The sequence below is a fragment of the Bombina bombina genome, chromosome 10 (assembly GCF_027579735.1).
Source record: "Bombina bombina isolate aBomBom1 chromosome 10, aBomBom1.pri, whole genome shotgun sequence".
NCBI classification, from domain to species: Eukaryota; Metazoa; Chordata; class Amphibia; order Anura; family Bombinatoridae; genus Bombina; species Bombina bombina.
Genome location: NC_069508.1, coordinates 65,171,128 through 65,197,568, shown reverse-complemented (window position 1 = coordinate 65,197,568; position 26,441 = coordinate 65,171,128). Strand labels below are relative to the sequence as shown.

At 36.3% G+C, this 26,441-nt stretch overlaps 1 protein-coding gene across 5 annotated transcripts in view; it reads right to left on the bottom strand.

The window, feature by feature from the left end:
• The window catches only part of LOC128640657 (myomegalin), a 285,549-nt gene that overhangs the window by 140,766 nt on the left and 118,342 nt on the right, over positions 1-26,441 (bottom strand). For 4 of the 5 annotated variants that reach the window (XM_053693086.1, XM_053693087.1, XM_053693088.1 and 1 more), the window contains exons 11-22: positions 25,418-25,576; positions 24,138-24,251; positions 22,615-22,752; positions 21,682-21,861; positions 18,280-18,447; positions 17,089-17,226; positions 14,801-14,876; positions 12,198-12,292; positions 10,942-11,058; positions 10,286-10,423; positions 8,970-9,082; positions 5,376-5,518 (exon numbers count right to left, since the gene is read on the bottom strand). In XM_053693086.1, coding sequence (XP_053549061.1) covers positions 5,376-5,518; positions 8,970-9,082; positions 10,286-10,423; positions 10,942-11,058; positions 12,198-12,292; positions 14,801-14,876; positions 17,089-17,226; positions 18,280-18,447; positions 21,682-21,861; positions 22,615-22,752; positions 24,138-24,251; positions 25,418-25,576 — 1,579 coding nt within the window. The remainder of the gene's footprint in view (positions 1-5,375; positions 5,519-8,969; positions 9,083-10,285; positions 10,424-10,941; positions 11,059-12,197; positions 12,293-14,800; positions 14,877-17,088; positions 17,227-18,279; positions 18,448-21,681; positions 21,862-22,614; positions 22,753-24,137; positions 24,252-25,417; positions 25,577-26,441) is intronic. The other variant, XM_053693089.1, reaches the window with a different exon arrangement.

The window sequence follows — 26,441 nt, the reverse complement described above, 5'->3', positions numbered from 1 at the left end:
ACTCATCACCAAACTGTAAGTATTGCTGAAACAGATCATGTCTTGTTACTGGAACTTCAGCAACTACTGGCATCAGGTACTAACGCACAGAAGCGAGTTACAGCATTGGTGGGTAATACTATACTTTGAGCCAAACCAAACAATTTGACCGAAGTACCGTTACTAATCTCTTTTATTGACTCCTGGTTGCGAATAAAGTTTTTTGAAAAAAAAATGCTGGATTTTTTATAGGGATTCTCAAGAAGCTGATGTCTACATTTAGCAACTCATTTAAAAAAAGGAAAAGTGTCCCATATGAAATTCCAAGGGGAATGTTAAACACCATGAAAGAAAAGACGCCTGGATAGGGATACCCTAAAGGCAGATTGTGGCTGATCTCAATAAAGGCTAACAAGGTGATCATATAATTTACAATTATACCTGCAAGAACAGGTATGATCAGTACCAATATAATGGCCTAAAGTAAGAACTATTAAAAAAATAAACTTAAAGGGCAATAATAGTTGAAAAATGACATGCTCTAATTCGTTAGAGCATGTAATTTGAAGACTATTGACCCTACACTACTGTGTGTCTAATCCCCGCAAAGGGGTTAAACACACGGTAGAAGTGCTGCTCTGGACCTACGGAGGCACTTTTGCTCCTGAGTGGAAACCAACGCTGATCCAATCGGCATCACTAGTTGCAAATCAGAGTAGTGCGACTAGTGCTGCTGATTGGATCTAATGAATTATAGCATGTCACTTTTTGACTAATATGCCGCTTTAAATATATGCATTCCTGTACAAGTAGTTCCCACTGACAAAACTCTAGAAGATTATCCTAAAACTTCTGGAGGTTTTAATTACACAAATGCACACACAAAAAAGGATCACATGTGCAATTAGCTTTATAATTGTATATACCTTACATAAAATATTTTAGAGAAAGCAAATAAAAAAAAAAACATTGTTCATATTTTTTAGCAACAAGACTTCTTAGTTACCCAATTTTCTGTTCTAAATTATGGATATAGTAGTTGGCTGAATTAGTGAAATTAAATAAAAATTCTAATTAGAAAGTTAGGGTCAACGTATCTATTTTTATGAAGACCCTGTATTGTGTCTAGCAATTAATACAATAGTTCTTTACCACTTTGACTTGTATAAATATGGCAACACTAGGTGTGAGCACCATTTTCATAATAAAGTTATCACATAATCTTGCACCAGGAAACAAATAAAAATATAAATATATCTGGTTTCAATAGCACACTTTCTACATGTGTAGCCTTCCTTCTTTATCAGCAGACTTACTTACCAGTTCCGGAACCAGTTTTACGTCTTAGTACAGTCCAAATGGATAGAAAGACAACACAACAGATTCACGCACAAAGGAAAATGAAAACAATTCTTGAAAAATAAAAACCATGGTACTATGGCTATTAATCCTGATTGTAGTTGAAACTTGAATCTAGCAAATCAGAATTGGGCTTGCAGACATCACAGAATTACTATCTTTTACTCTGCAGCTCCTCTGGCTAGAAACTTGAACCCTGATCTTCCCTATTCTTGGGATTTCATGTTATAATGAAACACCAACTGAATAAATCTAGCCTTTCTATGCCAAAAGCTCGGGATACTGGAAAATTTCAATTTAAGATTTTTTTAAACAATGTAATTCAAAACGGAGTCATTTGATGTTTGGAGAAACTAAATCACTTTGACGTCAAAGTAAAATAAAGACGCATCAGCCTCAGTTTAAAGAAACATAGTGTTAAAGAAATAAACAGCACTAAGACAGTTTTTATTCTGCTAAACCACTTGCATTTGGCAGTGGATATGACTGTATTTGCCAGCCCAACTGGAGAAGTTACTTACTGGTTCAGGCTTGCTATTTATAAGGGATGTGCAGTAAGATCCTTGGTTTAGATCCAAACGCGGAAGGAGGCCACTTGCGGCATTTGGTTCTTTTCGGCACTGGATTTCGTATTGAGAAAATGCAACACACTAAGATCTGGATTTGCACAAATTTTAGTGTGTTGAACTTTCACAATTAGAAATCTGGCTCTAGAAAGTGCAAAATGCTGCAAGCTCCAGCCTTCTTCTAGATTTGGATCCTAAGGAAGGATCAGAAAACATATCCCTACTATTTATATACTATTAGTGACTCTTGCTGCATTACCTTCCGAAAAGACATCCAAGCAGTATAGTGTGTGAGCCCCGTGTGCTACTCATACATTATGTATACTCTACAGAATTCTCCACAGAAACGTTTGTCAGCCAAGTGGTATTATGAATTAAGTTCAAGTATCATGTGAAGGAGGGAAGGGCAGAAAATGGGTAATGATCTGGCAGAATCATAATTCTTGTTGGATTATTCTGGTCAGTGAAAATAAAAGGGGGCAATAAAGTTCACCAGATTGGGATTAATGCGATTACAATTGGGGTTAATAATTCCCCTTATTTATGCTGAATCCCAGTCTAAGTGTCCTAGAATTGGTAAATATATAGTTGCACTGCCCAGTTTGGACGTGTCCTAGTAAATGCTAGCAGATCCCCATTAATATAAAGGCAGACCTATTATTGTCCCATACCCTCCATAGTAATATTGGAGAACCCTTTATGCTATTAAAAATTATTACATATAAGACACACAAACGCCACTGATGTGTTTCGCTGTCATGACTTTTCAAAGGCCCTTTGAAAAAGCCATGACGGCGAAACGCGTCAATGGCGTTTGTGTGTCTTAAATGTAATAATTGACTTTATTTTTAATTTATCTATCTATCTATCTATCTATCTATCTATCTATCTATCTATATCTATCTATCAGACTGTCTGTCTATTTATAAACACAGAAAATGTTGCCAGGCAGGTGGCATTTTGAAATAGTTAGTTGGGGGAAGTGTAATACTTAAAAAATATTATAACATTTTCTTCTCTTTATAAATGTTATTTGAGCTATACAACTACAAATGAATTGTTGGTTGAATGATAATTTGCACAACAAACATTGAAAAAACAAATAAAACCAATATTTGCTAATTTTAACTTAAAGGGACAGTCAACTCCAACAATTTTATTGTTTAAAACGATAATCCCATTATTGCTAATTCCCCAGTTTTGCATAACCAACACAGTTATATTAATATACTACTTACCTTGTATTTAAGCCTCTGCAGACAGCCCCCTGATAACATGGCTATTTATTTATTATCTATTGACTTGTATTTTATCCAATTAGTGCAGTGTCATCCACAACCCACGGGAGAGAGCACAATGTTATCTATAGGGCCCACATGAACTAGCAGTCTCTTGTTGTGAAAAGTAAAAATAAATCATGTGATCAGAGGCTGTCTTTAGTGGCTTAGAAACAGGCAGAAATTTAAAGGTTTTAATGTTATAAAGTATATTAATATAACAATGTTGGTTGTGCAAAACTAGGGAATGGGTAGTAAAGGCATAATCTATCTTTTTAAACAATACAAATTTTGGTGTTAACTGTCCCTTTAATATTGGCTTAAAATTTAACAGGGTGATCTGTAAAATCAGCCTAGTGGTGTGCCCATTAAGGGACACATTACAAGTGGAGTACAAGTGGAGTGCTAAATATCATTTTTAGCGATATTTGCGCTCCACTGTGTAATACCAGTGCACGCTAATGTGTGTTGGTATTCCAAGTTGTCTGCATTGCGAACGCGAGCTTGCGTTCGCATTGCTGGTACACATTGTGCTCAAGAGAGCGCGCTTCCAAAGGCTCCAATGGGAGCCTTGTTCTGATGCCGTCGGAGACGGCATCAGAACCTAAGCACAGCGAATATACAGTATATACACATATTAACACATAAATATATATGAATCTAAGCATATACACATATATTTACAGGGAACACACAGTTCCCATAGACAGCACTGTAAAGGCACTTTTCAGTGCCGTTTCGTTTTTAACGCCCCACAGCCCGCCGACTTTACCCCCAAAATACTGCCTAGTGCAGTTATTTTATAAAACAATAAAGATGCTGCTATCTTTATTTTTTTTTAAATACACTATTTTGGGGGCATTTATTTCTAAATTCTTTATGATTTATTAGTCCATTTCTTTCTATTTTGGGATTTAGGAAGAGAGGGAGCGGGGAAGAATATATGGTTGTCCATATTAATTATCTTTGTATTTCTGTGTGGTTAAAAAGAAAATATATAAATTGTAAAAAAGTAAAAAGGTTGCCAATCTCTAGAATTGGGGAGAAACTGGATATTATAAATTAACAAATAATGCATAATTAAAGGGACAGTCAAGTCCTAAAAAAAAAATTCAGGATTTAAATAGGGAATGTAATTTTAAACAACTTTCCAATTTACTTGTATCACTAATTTTGCTTTGTTATCTTTGTATTCTTAGTTGAAAGCTAAACCTAGGAGGTTCATATGCTAATTTCTTAGACCTTGAAGACTGCCTCTAATCTGAATGCATTTTGACCACTAGAGGGCATTAGTTCATGTGTTTCATATAGATAACATTGAGCTTATACACGTGAAGTTACCCTGGAGTGAGCACTGATTGGCTAAAATGCAAGTCTGTCAAAACAACTGAAACAAGGGGGCAGTTTGCACAGGTTTAGATACAAGGTAATCACAGAGGTAAAACGTGTATTTATATAACTGTGTTAGTTAGGCAAAACTGGGGAATGGGTAATAAAGGGATTATCTTTCTTTTTAAACAACAAAAATTCTGGTGTTGACTGTCCCTTTAACGGAATAGACTTTCCTCTATTCTTGAAGGTCAAGGATAAACTATTGGGTTAATTGTAATATATATTTTTTTAGCTTTTGTGTTAATACAATGGTGCAATACATTTGCAACAATATATATATATATATATATATATATATATATATATATATATATATATATATAATAAATAATATACGTATATATAAAATTTAACCACAAAATACAGAGGCCCAAACACACACACACACACACAGAATATCCATGCAGTTTGTAACACAGTACAAGAACAAAATGAAATAATATGTTGAAGATAAAAAATATCTTTATTTGGCCTATTTGTGAAGGAACGAAAGGAAATAAATAAAAATTAAATGGATATATTACACTGATACAATAATTAACCTGTGGAATAAAAATAGACACACGGACTGCACAAACAGGTCTAACGCTTAATGGTCAGTTAATTGCGCTGAGTATTATTAGTCACAAAATCTACCCACACCCCTCCCACTAGCAAATGTTAACACACAATTCTCATTAGTTCAAACAGCAGATTCTGGGAGGGTAAAAAGTCACAAAAACTATGCAGTATTTGAATACCCTCCTCAGTTCAGATTAGAAGACATGCGTGTGAAGAACGTTCAAACTCCCCTACTCCCCACCTCCAAAACTGATGGCTGGTGCCATGTTCTTGGTCTCCTGCTGGGCCAACCGCTGCGTTGCCTTTTCAATGGTATCTTCCAATTGCACCCTCAGTTTCTGTACGGCTAGAAGCTCCGCCTGCAATGCTGAGCTGTTCTTAAAGCTGATGAAGTTGGTAAACAAAGGTTATTATTATTAAAGTCTTATTACAGTATATACCCTATCATGAAACACCACTGAACCTTCACTGCATCAAAGCAGTAGAGTTCTTTATACTTGATTTGCAAATGTAAGTGGATATGAAAGTGCAAAATGAAAATGTGTATTTTATTATTACCCTTTTGCTATGGATATAATTATGCATTTAACCCCTGCAACAAATTAAACACATAGATAAAGTCAGTGACAAGAGACAAATGTGTTTAGCCACCTATCACCAGCTAGCAGCCAGTAGAGTATGATATGTTTACACAAAGTATATAATGAGAACAAAGAAAACTTGAATTTATAAATGTAATGATCTATCTGAACCCTGCAGGTTTAATTTTGCCTTTCCTATCCCTTTCATAATATTAAATGTAAACAACATTTTCAAACCATCTCAAGAGATTCATAAATTTTAAAATAATCTGCAACAAATAAAATCTTTAAAATAAAAAATACTTATCGATTGCGCACTAACCCAACACTGCATTAGACCTATAGCTCTAAACCCAAAAGGTAGTTATGCAAATTTTACATACCAATGTTCTTCACATAGAAGAAAATGTTCTTTTTATTTTGAAATATATATTTCTATATAAATATATATATATGATTCATTTTTTTAAAATATATATCTATACCAATATATACATCACATTCTGCACATCAAGGTCTATGAAGCTCCCCCCTATATCTCAGACCTTGGGGCCGATTTATTAAGACCCGAATGCACCTGTTTCCGCGCGAGCCTTCAGGCTCACTGGAAACAGGATTTAAGAAGCAGCGGTCTTAAGACCGCTGCTCCTTAACTCGTCCGCCACCTCTGAGGCGCAGACAGCAATCCCCACGATCGGGTAGATTGACTGGAGGGAGAGTATCTGGAGACAAGGGGGCCAATTTAACAATGTGCGGGCGGACATGATGCGCTGTATCGGATCATATCTGCCGCACATCGATAAATTTATCATTGCACAAGCATTTCTAGTGAAATGCTTGTGCAATGCCGCTCCCTGCACATTCGCAGCCAATTGCCTGCTAGCAGGGGGGCTAGCAGGCAATTGGCTGCGAATGTGCAGGGAGCGGCATTGCACAAGCATTTCACTAGAAATGCTTGTGCAATGATAAATTTATCGATGTGCGGCAGATATGATCCGATACAGCACATCATGTCCGCCCGCACATTGTTAAATTGGCCCCCTTGTCTCCAGATACTCTCCCTCCAGTCCCCTTCACTCATGACCTCCTACTCTCCTCCTCTCTTACCTCCTCACATTCCCATCTACAGAACTTCTCCAGACTGGCCCTATCTTGTAGAACTCTCTGCCTCGCTCCACAAGATTCTCCCCTAGTTTTGAAGGTTTCAAGCGCTCCCTAAAGACTCTACTGTTCGGTGATACAACCTACACTAACCTTTCCTAAACCCAACACAAAATTATATCATGGCACATTTTGTACATGATATACAACATATTTCAAATTAAATCACAGGGACTGTGTTTAACTATACTGAGTTTCTAGTGTCACAGAAAGTAACAATATTTTTGGGTCTTATAAAGTATGTTATTGTTTTTTAGCCAATTAAAGTGATGGTAAACTCTCCCTTTTTTTAAAACCAGATCTGGAATGTTAGTGATATTTTAGATGGAGTTTAAGTCAACAGTTGTAATGAACATGCACCAGCGTTCTAGCTAGAGCAAAAGTGCCATATGGGGAGAGCGCTGATTGGAGAACAATTCAAACCTTAAGCTCACAGAAAAATTGACTTTTGAAGTGGGCGGCGGTGCGCAGGGTATTTGAGTTTCATATCTATATTAAAAAGCAAGTTATAGTGCATCTTCATTATAACTGATGAATTAAACTCTGTCTAAAATATAACTTAGATTCCGGATCTGATTTTAAAAAGAGGAGAGTTTGCCATCACTTTAATACCATTAAAAGGACAAAAATAAGGCAAAAATAAGAGCATTTTATAAACGCACTACTGCTTGAACAGAACTTTGTGTTTAACCCCCACAAAAAGGTTAAAAATAGTTAAGCAGAACCTGACTAGCATTGCTCTACTGCTTCAAAGCTAAACATGGCTGCAGAGTATGCGTCATTCTGCCCATCACAGGCCACGTTTACCTCAGGATCGGTAGGGCACTGCTTCTCTGAAGCTGACTTCATGTGCTGAACCCTTTTTTGCTAAGGTTACACACATAGTTCTCTTCAAGCAAAAGTGCAATAAGAAAATGCACATTTTAAAATAATTTTAATTTATTTTATTTTTGTAACATATTTGTTGATTTTATGTTTTATATTATTATATTGTGTTTTTTATATATAAAAATTATGAATATATATGTATATATATAGAAAATAATGAGGAGTGCACTCGCCAGGACTTTTCAGAAGTTTTAATTCCAATATGTGAACGTTTTAGGGGGGTTAGCCCCTTCTTCAGACATACAAAGATACAATATATATATATATATACATATATATATATACACATAAATACATACAGGTATACCTTGTTTTATTGTGCTTCGCAGATGTTGCTCCTTTTACAAATTGAAGGCAACTCTGTTTTGTACAAGTCTATCGGCACAGTTTTTCCAATATATATATACATTTAAACACATAAATACACATGAATAAACATATATACACACCTATATATACACACCAACAGCAAAAAGATTATGACTCACTGAAGGTTCAGATGCTGATTAGTATTTTTTTAGCAATAAAGTATTTTTTAATTAAGATATGTTCATTGTAATTTTAGACATAATGCTATTACACACTTAATAGACTACAGTATATTGTAAATATGAATTTTATATTCACTGGGAAATTAGTGTGACTCAATTTATTGCTATATTCGCTCTATTGCGGTGGTCTGGAACCGAACCCACAATATCCCTGAGGTGTATATATATATATATATATATATATATATATATGTATATATATGTATATATATGATAGATATATGGCATATAGTTTGACAAATAAGAGCATTTAATTATTGCTCTTTTATGTCAATTTAACAAATGTGATTTAATGCTGAACCCAACGGCAACATTATAGTTATTTAAAGGGAAAGGAAAGTCAAAATAATGTTGCAAAACTCCTAAACTAGCTATTTGATCTGCTGCATTTGAAGGTTATAGAATTTGCTTTTTGGCTTCTCTAGTGAGCATGGGAGAAGCACAATTTTACACACAATGCACTTTTAAATGCTAGATATGACCCCTTCAATAAGCAATCACACCAATAGAAATATACATCACTTACCAAAGCAGCAGTATATGAATAGTACACTAGACTAAACAGCATAATCCAGGACAATAGAAAATACACACAGGAAGTAGGACCTTATGGCTGATGCCGTACCAGCCGGTACCTATGTATGTAGTTCTTACCGGTCAGGGTCCGTGTGAAACTGCACAAGGCTACTGTACAGCTGCTTCTCAATCTGCAGAGCTTCACTGAGCCTGGTTCTATCAGCAACAAGTTCTTCAAGATGCTTGGAAAGCTGTAAGAAGAGACATAAAAATATACACCAAAGTTTCAATCTATGGGGTAGATTTATCAAATGGCGGGCAGACATGATTCACTGTAGCGAATCATGTCCGCCCGACATCGTTAAATGCTGACAGCTTATGCTGTCGGCATTTAACATTGCACAAGCAGTTCTTGTGAAATGCCGCCCCCTGCACATTCGCGGCCGCTGGCAAGGGGTGTCAATCACCGCGATCGGATCAGGATGATTGCAGTCCACCACCTAAAAGGTGGCAGACAAGTTAAGGAGCAGCGGTCTTATGAACGCTGCTTCTTAACTTAGGTTTCCGGCAAACCTCGGGCATAGAAAGCAGCATCCGCTGCTTGATAAATCTACCTCTTTGGCTCATTTTAAAGCTAATGAAAGGAGTATCTATATATCTATAATTGTATTGCAAGTTAACTACATTCTACTTATATTCACTTGATAAAGTATAAAAAAAATACATAAGAAAATTAAAACTAGATTTTGACCTCCAGCTTAGCAGGCTTTGGTGATTTCTCAGCGTTTATCTTTCTTTACCTATCTAGGCTTCTCTGAATACCAGCATTAAAATAATGCAAATGGCTGCAAACAGGTAAAAGAAACATCAAGTCAAACGTTTTTGTAGGTATCAAGGCATGTGCATTTGGATCATTCATGATGGTCTGAAAGCGAAAGGTGTGGCGCTAGCTTTTTGGAGCTGGATTTCTTCTTGAGAAAGTGCGACACACTAAGATCTGTATTTGCACAAACCTTAGTGTGTTGAACATTCACAAGAAGAAATCCGGCTCCGAAAAGAGCAAAATGCCGCAAGCACACGCCTTTTTCCGCATTCAGATCATCACAAATTACTTTTGTTACTCTATTGTTATCCCTTGTTGAAAAGCATACCTAATACTAGGGGAAATATTTATCAAGTTTCGTATGGAGCAGTTATGAAGTTATAAAGACCCCTGCTCCATAACTTGTTCGCCTGCACTGAGGCGGCGGACAGAAATCAACCCGATCAAATACGATCGGGTTGATTGACACCCCCTGCTAGCGGCCAATCTGCAGGGGGTGCCGACAGCGTATGCCGTTGGCATTTATCGATGTGCAGCGGACATGATGCCATATGTCAAATATAGCGCAATGAAGGTGATTGGAAACAGTTGTGAGGAACATGTAATGAGGGCTACACTACAGATGTTATACCTTCTGGGCACAGTCTTCACCACGATCTTGGCTTAGCATCCCCATACAAGCCACTTTCTCTTTGAGAGTGAAGACTTCCTGGGTCAGGCGTTCTACAGTTGGTACTTCCTCTGGGTCAACTAACTGCATCTGCAGATCCTAAGGAGGTACACAACAAAATAACAGGAAATCAATTTTAATTAAACAAAAAACCAGGCCAATATAACGCATCAGTATATTTGTGGTTTATCAAGCTATCATTTTTCATGTTACAAAAAAAATATTTAGTCAGTAACTATATTGTTTCTTCAAATAAAAAAAAGGTTTCTTGTAATAAACTTGTTAAAGATAGAATATTAAGATTGCTAAATGTAGCCACCAATCAGCAAGCTCTACCCAGGTGCTGAAACAAAAATGGTCCGGCTCCTAAGCTTAAATTCTTGATTTTTCAAATAAAGATACCAAGGGAATGAAGAAAAATTGATAATAGGAGTAAATTAGAAAGTTGCTTAAAATTGCCTGCTCTATCTGAATCATGGAAGTTTAATTTTGACTAAACTATTCCTTTAACTATTAAAATTTCTATTTTTGAAAGCATTTTTACTTTTTACAACTGCCTAAAACTTTTGTACAGTACTTTATATACCACATTTTATGTTTTCAGACCCTCTTATTACCTTTATAAGATCTTCTTTTATCTGAATGTTCCTGCTCAAGGCCTCCATGTCTGCAGCCTGCTCCTGTAGTTGCATGTTTTGTTTCATAATGATGGACTGCAGAGCTGACACTTCAAGCTTGGAGAGAGTCAAACCCAAAAACATTAATCTTGCTGTGGATAAATAGCATTTTTCTCATACTTATAATCAAAGACCCAGATAACTGAAAGATCAACGTTCCACCAACTCCAGAAGTAACAGAAGGAGATGCACAATGGATAATATTTTGTCTCTTGAATGCTCAACATACCTCATCTGTTTGAGGTCAACAAATGTGAGTGGCCATTTGGACTTTGAATTCACAGTTTTTTTCTATTTGATATTGGCTTAATACACTACACTACAATGCACACAGAAAGAGAAGCAGTCTGCCAGGAACGAACAGCTCAGTGGCTTGTTCTATGACATGGTTACCACCTGGGAGTAGCTTCTTTTTGCAGTGGACTCCTTGCCCGATGTGGCTACACCTCACTGACGAGTCCCAATTAGGGCCGAAACGATCATCTGGGATTATCATGTTCCTTGTTCAAAGGAAAATTGCCTGGTATTTCAGGGCTGGACTGACCTTACTCGGGGGGATCAGACTTCAGGAAAGTTCTCAAAAGCACAATTGGGCTAAAAGAGGCTGCTCCTGGGTGGTAACTCACCATAGAGCAAGCTACTGAGCTGTTGTTCATTGCTTGTAGACTGCTTCTCTTTCTGTATGCATTTGTACTACACTACAATGGTACCCCTCTGTGATTTGTGCACTCCCCTCCTATTTTTTATCATAGATAAAATGACTATTTAAACAAGGGGGTGACACAAAATTACCTGCCATAAGAGCGCCAACTGAATGCTGCTAAGCCTTCAGAAACATGACAATGTTGCTTATTTGGTATATTGCTGCTGGGGCAGATTGTCTCAGTGATGTAGCTGTGTATTACCAAGGCAGTGTCACACAAATATGCTGCCTTGAACTTTAATAATTAAAGGGGCATAAGGCTTGTTGGACACACCAAAATATTATTTGAACTTAGCAATATGAGAGTAAAAACCAATAATTGTCCACATTATTTTACTCTAAGGTTACTTGTACATGCCTATCCAATGGAACTTTAAATGCCATTTTTATTTTTAAAACGGGAAAATTATAAAAAAAAAAAATTCGACATTGGCATAGAACAAAATTAAGTGCTGATGTGATCAAAATTAGATTTAACCTCAGTTACTGTTACCTTGTTTTCTCTTTCTTTTCTTAAAACAAGCTGGAGTTCATCTTTGGCTTTGGCTAGATCATTTTCCAAATCTTCTGCTTTAATAGTATCTTGAGCTTTTAAAAACAAATTGATATACAAGTTAAATGTTTAATATTTTAATTGTATATTTACATTATAATATTTTTGTTCCCTGTCTTGTGCAACAAGATGATTGTTCTACAAGTTTCTTCCATTCACAAACTTTAAAACACATTCACTACAGTGTACTCCAAAAATGTTATTGTTTAAAAAGAAAATCTCTTTATTACCCATTTTTGCATAACCAGCAATGGTTATATTAATATACTTTTTACCTCTGTGATTACCTTATATATAACCCTCTGCAGACTGCCTCCTTATTTTAGTTCTTTTGACAGACAAGCATTTTAGTCAATCAGTGCTGAATCCTGGGTAACTCCATGTGCGTGAGCACAATGTTATATTTATGGTACACATGAACTAACGCCCTCTAGTTGTAACAAACTGTCAAAATGCCCTGAGATAAGAGGCGGCCTTCAAGGGCTTAGAAATTAGCATATGAGCCCACCTAGGTTACTTGGTATCCAAGTAGTGGAGTTCTATTAATAATAATTCTTTACTTCAAGTCTTAAAAAGCACTACTACATTTTACAGCAGTATTTGTGCCCTCTAGTGTAAAATTTAAGTCACCACAATGAGTGCACCAATAGCACTTCCTGTACTATCCATTAAAAATATGATGCCCACTAAAAAAGATTTGGCTGTGTTAAGATGCTGTGGTTAAAATATTACCCATTATTCTTTGCACAATGTTGTGCAACAGATAATGCACCCTACGCTAGGGATTGCGCTCAATGTATAATCTAGGCCTATGTGTTTAAACACATAAGTAAAATTCTGCTCAGGAGCCTCAGGCACTGTAACTCACGAGCTTAACACAGCTGGTGATTAGTAATCATGTGACTGCCCCTGACAACTGGCTGACCAGCTGTTTCCTGTTTATTGGAGCAAAATACCAAGAATTACTTTTATCTGCCGTTAATGGGAAGAAAAAGGTAAAGCATTAACTTCAGATCCAGCATGTAGAGGTCTGACCTTTTTAATGTGAAAGTGTTGATGTTTGCAAAATATTACAATGGGACGGTAAAGTCATAATTAGACATTAATGATTTAGACAGAGCTAATCATTTTTAACAACTTTTCAATTTACTTCTATTATTTAATTTGCTTGTTTCTCTTGTTATCCTTTGCTGAAAGATTTATCTAGGCAAGCTCAAGAGCAGCAAAGAACCTAGGTTCTAGCTGCTGATTGGTGGCTGCATATATATACCGCTTGTCATTGGCTCGCTCGTGTGTTCAGTTAGAAACCAGTAGTGCATTGCTGCTCCTTCAACAAATGATACCAAGAGAATAAAGGAAATTTGATAGAAGTAAATTGGAAAGGTGTTCTACCTAAACCATGATAGAAACATTTTGGGTTTTTATGTCCCTTTAACTTTATAACACAGAATCCACATTACATCAGTACCCCTTTTTTTGATTCCAATAAAATATACAATTTCCAATGTATTACTATTATCAAAGTTGCTTCATTGTCTTTGTATCCTTGGTTGAAAGAGCAACAATTCACTGCTGGGAGCTAGCTGAACACATCAGGCGTATATGTGCAAACAACAATCAGCAGCTAACTCCCAGTAGTGCATTGCTGCTCCTGAGCCTACCGGGTATGATTTTGCACAAATAAATAAATAAAATAAATAAATAAATAAAAAGCAAATTAGATAATATAAGTAAAATGGAAAGTTGTTTAAAATTGAATGCTCTGTCTGAATAATTAAAGTCTGAGTTTATTGTCCTTTTAAAGGGACATGAAACCCAAAAGTTTTCTTTTGTGATTCAGGCAGAGGGGTCTATTTATATATGTGCGGACAGACATGATTCGCTATAGCAAACCATGTCTGCCGCACATCGATAAATGCCGAAAGCATACGCTGTCGGCATTTATCATTGCACCAGCATTTCTTGTGAACTGCTGGTGCAATACCGCCCCCTGCAGATTCGCGGCCAATCAGCCGCTAGCAGGGGGTGTCAATCCGCTGGATTGTACATGATCGGGTGGATTGCTATTTGCCGCCTCTTGTTTCCACAGGGGCCATTCGGCCCTTGTTAAATAGACCCCAGAGTGTACAATTTTTCAAAAGTTTCCAATTTACTTCTATTATCAAATTTGCTTTGTTTGTGATATTCTGTGTTTAAGAGAAACCTAGGTAGACATATGGAGCACTACATGTCAGGAAATAGTGCTGCCGTCTAGTGTTCTTGCAAATGGATAACATTCTTGCAAAACTGCTGCCACATAGTGCTTCAGAAATGGGCTGGCTCCTAAGCATACGTCCCTGTTTTTCAACAAAAGATACGAAGAGCACAAAGACAAATGTATAATAGAAGCAAATTAGAAAGTTGTTTAAAATCGCCTGCTCTATCTGATTCATGAAAGAAAAATGTTGAGTTTAATTTCGATTTAAGGAACACAATGCTAAATATATGTGGATCTTCCTTGATCACAATGACACAATGTAACTTTTGATGTAATATTCACTTACAGGAAGCGCTAGTTTCTTCAGGCTTCGTGCACACTGACATAGGATAACCAGCATTTGACAGCTTTTGAGTCAACTCCTAAGAAAAAAACAAAACCCATAAGATTGTAACCGACCCATTTAACTATCAGGGTAATAGTTGTACTTATAGCACTAAGAACCAAGACACAGACTATACAGATGTTATAAAATTACACAGACTATACAGATGTTATAAAATTACACAGACTATACAGATGTTATAAAATTGCACAGACTATACAGATGTTATAAAATTGCACAGACTATACAGATGTTATAAAATTGCACAGACTATACAGATGTTATAAAATTACACAGACTATACAGATGTTATAAAATTGCACAGACTATACAGATGTTATAAAATTACACAGACTATACAGATGTTATAAAATTGCACAGACTATACAGATGTTATAAAATTGCACAGACTATACAGATGTTATAAAATTACACAGACTATACAGATGTTATAAAATTACACAGACTATACAGATGTTATAAAATTGCACAGACTATACAGATGTTATAAAATTGCACAGACAATACAGATGTTATACAATTGGATATCTTGAAATGTGACCTGTTTTCAGCACCTACGCTTATGTGTGCCGGTCCCTCCTCTAACCTTTTTGTTTGCTTGGAGTTTGATCCATTGACGTCTACTCATAACAAATGTACCTGCCATTGTTGAGTTGGTTTTAAAGCGCGTATAACCTCTGTCTAGTAAGTAACACTAAGTCATTTTGACCACTGTTATCCTAGCATGCAAAACAACATTTCAAATGTCAATTTTGATGCTTAGGTGCCCGGTTTTTAAAAATTAGATTAAAAACAGGGGCACTTTAATTCATCAAAATTTACATTTCACTCCTGTTGTGAAAAAAAAAACTTACCTTTTAAACTTGACAGCAGCTCCAGCTTCCTACGGTCGTTGCAAGCCATTTCTGACGTCAGAAATGATGGATAGGTCATCCTCCAATCACGGCTCCCCCCCCCCCCGGGAATCAGTGTCTGATTTAACGCTGTGATTGGAGGAAGCCGGATTCCTCATTTTAGACCCAGAAAGAGGCTTTGCGGCAGGCGTAGGAAGCTGGAGCTGCTGTGAAGATTAAAAGGTAAGTTTTTTTTCTCAACAGGAGTGAAATGTAAATTTTGATGAATTAAAGTGCCCCTGTTTTTAAACAAATTTTTAAAAACCGGGCACTTTAGCATTAAAATTGACATTCACTTTAAAGATGGAAATAGCCCCTGGGAACTAGCATAGCTATTCCTCTTGTCATTTGCTCACTGGCTCTGTTCAGTCCCTCATTTGTGTAATTTGAAATAGCGAACTGAAAAATATTATACGTGCACTGCTTACAGGGATAGTCCAGTCAAAATTGGAATCCACGTGAATGCATTTCAGTTTTGTGTAGAAGCATTTTTGTAATATACATGTATTAGCAATAAAAACAGTATTTATGTATGCACCATCAGGTCAGCAATTAAAAAATTGAGTCAGTATCAGATGGTACAAGCATCTTAAGGCTCTTTGAGCAAGTGGCATTTTAAACACAGCACTTGCTCAAAGAGCCTAAAGATGCTTGTACCATATGACAATGACTCCATTATTGCTGACCTGATACAAACCCCACTGATGCTCTGAGTAGCTGGAGAATTTAAAATGCTGGTGCACTGAGAATATCTAGCTATGCTTCACATGCCAGTGCAGAGAAAAATGTTAACACTAAAACAGTGATAACTTTTACTAAAAGCATTTTTTCTAATATATGTATATTGCAAATATGTTTCTATTCAATATGTAATTCATTTATGTGCATTTAAAGTTTGACCGGAATGTCCCTTTAACTGTCACAGGAGAAAACAGCTAACTGGACAAGAAGAAAGCAGTGGGCGGAACTTGGCGGCCATTTTCAGCTGCTAACAAACAATGATTATTTAAATGTTTCATGTATTTCTTACAAGCTGATAGATATGGATCCCGTTGCAAGATGCTTGTCTGGTAGGTAACAATAAGTAATAAAGAGTAAGTATTGGGTCTAGGCTGTCCCTTTAATGAAATGTTCATAATATTAGGTTGACCATATTGCCGCTTTAAAAAGGGACACATGAAAAATACATAAGTCAGGGTTCTCATAATGGAACATTATTCAAAACCATTTCTTTAAACAGCCCTGACATATGTATTTTTCATGTGTCCCTTTTTAAAGCGGCAATATGGTCAGTCTACATAATATACGTTTTTAAGCTATAAGCTGCTGCCTTACCTGAATGATCTGCTCCTTTTCTTTCAGAATGGCTTGTAAGTGAGTAATATTAGCAGACTGCGCCATCTCATGGTTTTGTTGGCCTCTTGCTGCACAGTTTCTACAAACTAAGGCTTGATCCATCTTTTCTGATGCAATCTAGAGTTCAAGGGACAGAAAAGTCAAAATACAACTTGTATGATTCAGATAGAGCATGTTCAAATTATTTTATTTCATCAAATGTACTTTGTTCTCCTGGTATCCGTTTTTTTATAATATGTACATATCATACACTACTGGGAGCTAGCTGGTAATTGGTGATTACACACATTTGTGTCTTGTCATTGGCTCACAGCCAGCTAACAGTAGTGCACTGCTGCTCTGGAACTGACTTTAACTATGTGTTTAAACCATTTACAGGGGTTAAACACACAGTTATACACAAGCAATAGTGCAATAGTAAAATAATATAACATATTAGGGCATTTCTGTTTTCGCACATTTCTATCTCTTTAACCCATTAACGACTGCAGATGTACCCTGTACATTGGCCAATCGTTCACCTACCCCCTTATATGGCCTCGGAAATAGAGCAGGTCTTGCTAATGTCGGCAAGACCGTATTATATCTGCATGCCTCTGTAGGTGTACAAGGTACGTTGGTTGTTAAGGGGTTAAGAAAAGATGAAAGCATCAGTTCAGTGTTATCTAAATTATTGGTTGCCGAGAGGGCAGTGGCATCTCCAACCTGTCTGCATTTCTCCATGGATAATAAACGAAAAATAATTAAAAACATGTTTATTTATGTAAAGGGATAATAAACCCACATTTTTTATTTCATGATTCAGATAGAGCAGCAATTTTAAGCAAATTTCTTGTTTACTATCAAATTTTATTCGTTCTCTTGCTATCTTTATTTGAAAAAACAAGTATGTAAGCTTAGCAGCCAACCCATTTTTGGTTCAGACCTGGGTAGCACTTGCTGATTGGTGGCTAAATGTAGCCACCAATCGGCAAGCGCTACCCAGGTTCTGAACCAAAAATGGGTTGGCTTGTAAGCTTACATTTCTGCCTTTTCAAATAAAGATAGCAAGAGAACAAAGAAACATTTATAATAGGAGTACATTGCAAAGCAAATGGCATGCTCTATTTGAATCATAATAGAAAAAATGTGGGTTAAGTGTCCCTTTAAAGTTTGAATGTTCTATTTTACCGTAGTAAGGAGCTCCTGAATCTCTCTAGTGTGTTCTTCGGCCTGATTGCTCCTGTCACAAAGAGCCTCTCGTAGCATCTTCTCTTTGCGCTGCAGGCAGACATTAAGTTCTTCCAACAGCTCACTGCTGCCCATGCCCGGTCTTCTCACTAAACATGATCGCATCTCCTGTCACGTGTGATGGGGTAGATTTTGTTATTTATAAGAAAACATGCACTAGATTTATATTATAAAACATCAAAATTAGAAACTAGTTTTATTAAAGGGAAAGTCAAAAATTGTCTTTCAAGATTCAGATAGAGTATGTCATTTATTACCACTTTCCAATTTACTTCTATTATCTAGTTTGTTTTGTTCTTTTTGTATCCTTTGTTGACATACCTAGGTAGGCTCAGAAGCAGCAAGGCACTACTCGGACCTAGCTGCTGATTGGTGGCTGCATATATATGCCTGCTGTCATTGGCTCACCTGATATGTACAGCTAGCTCCCAGTATTGCATTGCTTCTTCAACAAAGGATGAAGACAATTTGATAATAGAAGTACATTGGAAAATTATTTAAAACTGTATGCTCTCTCTGAATCATGGAATAAAAATGTTGTGTTCCTTGTACCTTTAAAGTGAATGTAAATTATCATGAATCAGTTACCGGTTTTTAAAAATAGTATTAAAAACAGGGGCACTTTCATTCATGAAAGTTTACATTTCAGCGTATTTTAGAAATACTTAACTTTCTCTTCAGTAAACTCGGATCGCTGATCCCCCGCCCGCAGCTCCTCTGTACTTTCGAAACCGGCTTCCTCCAATCATGGCTCCCCCCCCCGAGCGTCCATATCGTGATGCCACACCATGATTGGAGGAAACCGGTTTCGTCATTGCTGGGTAAGTACAGCAGGAAGAAGCAGGCGGGGGATCGCCGATCCGACTTTGGTGAAGAAAAGGGTAAGTATTTGTAAAATATGGTGCAATGTAAACTTTCATGAATGAAAGTGCCCCTGTTTTTAATAGTATTTTTTTAAAAACGGGCACTGATTCATAAAAATTTACATTCACTTTAATATAAATCTGTTGTAACATTGAAGGCTACATGTAAATAACCGTGTTCCAAAGAAAATGTAAACCATTTGAAACATGTCAATTTAGAGAGACATGTGACACACAAGTATATAAAATACATTAAATACCTCTTCTGTGTAAAATGTGCATGTTCCATGTTTATGTGAAGCCCAAAAGCTAATTATGTCAGTTGTGTTTTCTCCTCTGAGTAACACAATGCCATTTTTTTTTACATAGAAGCAAGAGGTGTTAATGTCACTTTAAATACTTCACTTCCAGGCCCTAATCCTCAAAGGTTCTCCAGATTGGGGAGAAATTGCAGTTCAGACTTTACAGGGGCTGAACTCACTAAATATTCAAATGAAAAAGGGCTGAACTCTCCAGCACTGCAAGATCTCTCTCATTTCTATATATGAAGGAGAGACAAGTCCAATGCAATATATAGCACTGAGTGAAATGAGAGTTACACTTGTTACACTTTGTATTTTAGATTACTTTGTAAAAAATGTGAAACCTAATATGCTATACAGACATTAAGGTCCCTTTCTGTGGCATTATATAGGTATCTCACTAGCGCAGTTACCCCCCCCCCCATTCTTTTATATTTTAGATTACTTTACACTTTAGATTGGGTCTTTTCAGTATTATAGAATTTAAGCTTTGCACTTTCTCATTTATATTTTAATACATTTATATTTAGTTTGAGCAGTGATTTTACAAATTCGGATTATGTTTTGATTATTTGTTGTTGCTGTGTTACTTTAAATGGACAGTCTAGGCCAAAATAAACTTTTATGATTCACATAGAGCATGTCATTTTAAGCAATTTTCCAATTTACTTTTATCACCAATTTTGCTTTGTTCTCTTGTTATTCTTAGTTGAAAGCTTAACCTGGGAGGTTCATATGCTAATTTCTTAGACCTTGACGACCACCTCTTTACAGAATGCATTTTAACAGTTTTTCACCACTAGAGGGTGTTAGTTCACGTATTTCATATAGATAACACTGTGCTTGTGCACGTGAAGTAATCTGGGAGCAGGCACTGATTGGCTAAACTGCAAGTCTGTCAAAAGAACTGAAATAAGGGGGCAGTTTGCAGAGGCTTAGATACAAGATAATCACAGAGGTTAAAAGTGTATTATTATAACTGTGTTGGTTATGCAAAACTGGGGAATGGGTAATAAAGGTATTATCTATCTTTTAAAACATTACAAATTCTGGCGTAGACTGTCCCTTTAACAAATTGGGATCTTATTTTGTATATTTCTGTGTAGCTTTTACAAATTACATTGCACATTGAATTTGCTGCATTGCAAACTAAAACTGACAGCTTCAGAAAGTGGGAGGGAAAGGGCAGTTCCCAGTATATGTTTTGAGCTCTCTCACAAGTCTTGTGAAATTTTCTAGCCATTTTAAACAAGCTGGTCTCACTGATTTGTCTCATCAGCTGTATGCAGGTGAAGTTTGCTCAAAATTTACAATACATTTATTTTAACTAAAAGAAAAGTAATATATACTTTATATCAGACCCAGGGGTTCTCTGGTTACCTTCTCTCTCCCGTGTGAAATTTTGTATCCCAGAAAGCTTCATTACTTTCTATGGAAGGCATCTCTCATCTCTCTGGGATTTCAAGATTCCTCCCATTTGACTTAGAAAATTCAGGGAGTTCTGCCCCTATACATTCAGCACTATAATCTATCTCACTGTTTTTCACTTTTAATTTAAATAAAGAATATGCAAAGTGCAATCTAATTTGTAAAAGATATACATAAATATACAATGTTTGAGCCTAATTTGTTTAATTTACACATAAACTGGGAAGGAATTACCCAGAATTTGTAAAAACCCAATTCTAAATGCTCTGCTGTATACAAAATAAAAAACAAAATAGAAAGTACAAAGTTTAAATATAGTAAAATTTAATCTGAAGTGTTAAGTGATATCAAATAGAAAGCACAAGTGCAAATGCAGCAGAACTGTCATGCAGTACTATATTGCACTGGGATTGTCTCTCCTTCACATACAGAAATGCAGGGAACGTCCCTTTGAGAAGTAAAGCAAAATCTGCCTTTTTAAAATTTCACTAGGAATCTTGCAGTGCTGGAGGATTATTTTAGAATATCTCACCTGAGCAGAGCGGGTTTGTATATCAGGGCCCCACTTCTCCAGGTCTTTTATCCATCTGCTTCATGCACATAAATTATTTAATTTATACTCTATGAGACAACCAGCAGAGCATTCCTATTGACTTTGACTTTAATGGCTCAAGCAGTACAACCTCAGACTGACTGTATTGCTCCAGTTTGCCAAAGTTTGTACTTCATATCAGATAAAAGTCCCTTACCTCAGTCTCAGTGTTTCTCTCCTGCAGAGCACTTTGCAGCTGCTGTACAATGGTCTCCCTCTCCCTTAGCGAGCGGCTATACTTCTCCTCTGTCTCTTGCTTTAACCACTGTAGGTTTTTGTAAGCAGCTGTAATCTGTTCCAGTTCCAGGTCTTTTGCTTTCATAAGGCTGTCTAGGCTCTGTAATATACAGGTACACTCTTTACATTTTTATTATTTAACAAAAATACATCAACAAGCAGTAAGAATGACTTATATTGCGTATCCGGGAGTGAGAACAACTAAATATAGTAGACCCCCAATATTCTTGGGTGATAGGCTCCATGACCTACTGCAGATACCCGAAACCATGGATAGTAGATTAACCTATATATGTCATTGTTTTTTTATGTTCTTCAAAAAATATTAAATATTTAGGGAATCATATTTTCTGTTGTATCCTGAAGTGCATTGATCTTAAAATGCTGTGAAGTTTGTCAGGCAGGCTAATTAAAACAGACTATAGTTGGAGTGACAAAATAAGGTTAATTACAAACACAGTACGAAACATTGTTACAAATCCTAACCTCTCCCTGCCCAACACAACAACATATCCTTCACAACAAGGAACAGGGCAGGAAGAAAACATAAGGCAGTGTATAGACTCAGTGAATAGAGAAATAACATGAGTGTGCACGAGGCTCCCTCCCTTGCCTGTCCTGGGACAGACATACTGATTTGCTGCTTAAAGTCCTTTCCAATAGGGGTTTGAATACTTAGGACATTTTGAGGTAAAATATCTTTCTTTTTTACATAGAGATGTTCAGGTGATATTTTCTAGTCAGCTTTTTACAGCTATGCTGCATCACTTTCAAGTGTTTCAACATTTGGGTATCATGGCCCTTTAACTCTAATGCTGTCAAGCTACAAATCTTTGTTGAAGTGAAAACCTACGTTAATAGTCTCCTCGTTCCCAGACAGGACACTGCGCATTCTCTCCAAGTCACGTTCCTTCTCGCGTACAGTCTGCTTAAGCTGCTGCACCTCCTGCTCCTTGGCTTCCAGAGCGCAGAATTTATCATCAATTGCACGCTGGTGTGTTCATGAACGAAAATGGAAATAATAGAGTATTTTAAAAATGGGATATTTTTTGGTCATTTCATGCATAAATCATCTTTTAAATCTCACAGGCCTCTGTGTAGGAAAAATAGCTTATAATGTCTAAGAAAATGAAACATTTAAAATATTAGGACCTTCCTCTAATAAATGTATATATCTTTGAAGACATTAGTAACCAAAGAAAGCCAAACTCCCTCGCCATTGTGCAGTTGGTTTGCTCAGTGATCTAAATAACTAAAGTGATATATAAGGGACGTAGTACTAATAATCGCAACGTAAACTCTGCTCTGCCTGCCAGGCTACTATAAAACTCCAGTCTTATCTGGAATAACTACAGTGTAATGTGATTTCTCCTTTTTAATTTGTTCAAAATGATCTCTTTACCTGCTGGTTTTCAAATATTATTATTTTTTACCTTTATTTTGCCATTTGAAATAGCAATTTTCCTGCTGTATCCCCATCTATACCGAATATATTAATTCTTATATATTGGTTATAGGAAAACTATGTAAATGAGAAAGTTAAGAATAAACACTGCCAGTAGGTGGTTGGACAGAAATATAATAAAATGTTAATTTTCCATTGTTGTCTCACTGTATATAGAGAGATAAGTTAAGGAGAATTTTGTGTAAATATATAGAGATAAGCTAATGAGCTCTATTATCCTTGGGACCTCAGCTCATTTTATTGGGTTGTGGTTTTAATTACCAGAGACAGATTTTTCATATAAAAAAAGAAACCTAAAGAAAAAATTCCCCATACATTTTATACTGTGCAGTTAAAGTGAATGTCAATTTTGATGCTAAAGTGCCCGTTTTTTAAAAATTCGATTAAAAACAGGGGCACTTTAATTTATCAAAATTTACATTTCACTCCTGTTGTGAAAAAAAATTATCTTTTAATCTTCACAGCAGCTCCAGCTTCCTCCGGTCGTTGCAAGCCATTTCTGACGTCAAAAATGATGGATAGGTCATCCTCCAATCACAGCTTCCCCCCTGGGGGAATCAGTGTCTGATTCAACGCCGTGATTGGAGGAAGCCGTATTCCTCATTTTAGACCCAGGAAGAGGCTTTGTGACGGGTGGAGGAAGCTGGAGCTGCTGTGAAGATTAAAAGGTAAGTTTTTTTTCTCAACAGGAGTGAAATGTAAATTTTGATGAATTAAAGTGCCCCTGTTTTTAATCAAATTTTTAAAAACCGGGCACATTAGCATCAAAATTGACATTCACTTTAAGAAATTGTAAACACGTTAAAGGGAAACTCAATTTACAGTACACTGTGCCTTTAACTCCAATCAGGTTTTATAGCTGCTATGCTTTTTATTTATGAAACCTTTCTTACTATTTACATTGTATTTACCTCTAAGGCAGCATCTCTGTCCTTGATTCTCTGGCGCAGCTTCTCCAGCATATGATCACTGCCTCCAGGGCCTTTTGTCAAGCTCTGCTGGGATTCTAAAAGATCCATGTACTCCTGACAGAAAAAGATCAGATGATTTGCAGATGACGTTTCCTTCAACAATCAGTTAGGTCTACAAAAGCTTTGCAAGGAGTACACTATTGTTGAACACACAATATTTTTTTTTCATCAACACGAACCCATACGATATTAGAAGTATTTTAAAACTATACAAATATCAGATTTTTAAATGCTGTACACTAACTGACGTTCCTATGACAACCACCTCACTGATGCACCCAAATAAGTCGATTGTATCATACGAAGGGTCTCATAAAACAATTTGAGGGGTGTCCAATAATTTTTGGAAAGAAGTTGCGTCACAAACAGAAAAAAATGAGGTTCCATAATTCCATTAGATTCACTTATAAACCTCCTAAGAAACTATCTTCCTTGCATTTAGCTATACTTCAAATTGTGAGTAATAGTGCAAAACTCTTAATTGCTAATAAGTGGAAACAATACACAATCCCTTTTATAGCTCAATGGATAGATAAATTGCATACTTTAATTCACTTAGAGGTATATCATTATATGAAATTAATGCCCAAAGAGTTCTTCATTGAATAAGCTTTTATTTGGGAAGATTATTTATATAACAAATATAAACAAAAGGCCTCTGACCTGAGGTTAACCCCTTTGTGACGGAATAAAAGGGTTCACATCGGAACGAAGTTACGATGTAAACACTATTTGTAAATATGAAATCATGTTCTCATCAATACGATTGCGTGATTTGAAGGCCAGGATCGGATCATGAGGGACTGCCTAAGCTGCTAGGCACACCCCCAGGCCAATCTTGCCAACGTCAAAGGGGGGAGATGCAGGACACCGTATATATAGTAGGACGCTCCATTCCGTCCTAACGGCGTTAAAGCCCAGCACTGTTGGATGAAACGTCCTAACGGCGAAACAGGGTTAATTATACAACTTTAATTAGGCTCTATCTTCTTGACTATCGGGCAAAAGGTTTAATACATGGAAAATATGACTGATTACTAATCTCTCTATCTTTCTGTTCTTCTTTTTCTTCTTCCTTATTTCCCCCAAGACCAGATGAAGAATAAATAAACAGGAGATGCCATACTAGTTTTTATAACAATGAAAACTAAGAGAACCAATCATGCAAGTTACTCTAAACTCAGATGTGTCAAGTCATGAATGGCTGCAACTGTTCCCACCTGTAGAAGCTGCTCTTTCTGAGACAGAGATTGGTTCAGGAGCTGGATGCTGTGATCTTGAGCATGGAGCCTTGTACATCGTTCCTCTTCAAGACTCTGAAGGTGCTGGCTCTTTTCCTGAAGCTCTGCCTGGAGCTTGTGCAGTGCTCCGTGCAGCTCCTGAAACATTAAATGTCAGTGTAAATTTCTACACAATGATGAGTATCCTTGTCTTGAAAAACAAATATCCTTTAAGAAGGTACAGTGTAGTGCAGCTTATTTCATATTCAAATAACTGTATACAGTTTTTATTAATTATAATAATTATTATTATTAATTACAGCCTCTGGGCTATCGTGATACTACTTTAATTCATTGGCTGCAAATTGAATTTGTAATACATTACTCTTTCTTTTGAATCCACACTATATATCAGTAATAAACTAACATTATTCATATATATTATGGTATAAAAATAAGAAATAATCTTAATGTTTATATAATGTCCATTTAATTTTTAATGTCCCTTTAATTTTTAAATTTTTTTAACTACTATTGGGACTCAAGAGACTTGCGAAGAATATTGCCAATATGAGCACAAATTTGATACGAATTAAAGATACAAGGTGAGAAAATGTATGTATTGGATAATAAGAAATAGGCAAAGTGATGCACCAGAAAATGATATCATTTATAGCTACATCCTGATGTACACACACATTGAGGGATGATTGAGAAGCAGAAAACCAGTCATGTCTGGCCTTTTTCCGATCCTGGGGGTCGCTACACACAACAAACATGGAACATAAGGTATAACATAATTTTAATGGCAGGAATTCTGCCCAAAAATTCTGTTAAATGTATCAGAATTTTAAGAAACGCCAATTTTTTTTATTACAGGTTTAATTTTATTGACCGAATTGATTCAATATAATTAAATGTATTTTTTGTATTAGCGTTGAAACATTATTCTTTCTATATTACTTAAAAATAACAAATATACCAAATAAAAGCTGGACAAATGCTACCAAAACGCATGGAGGCC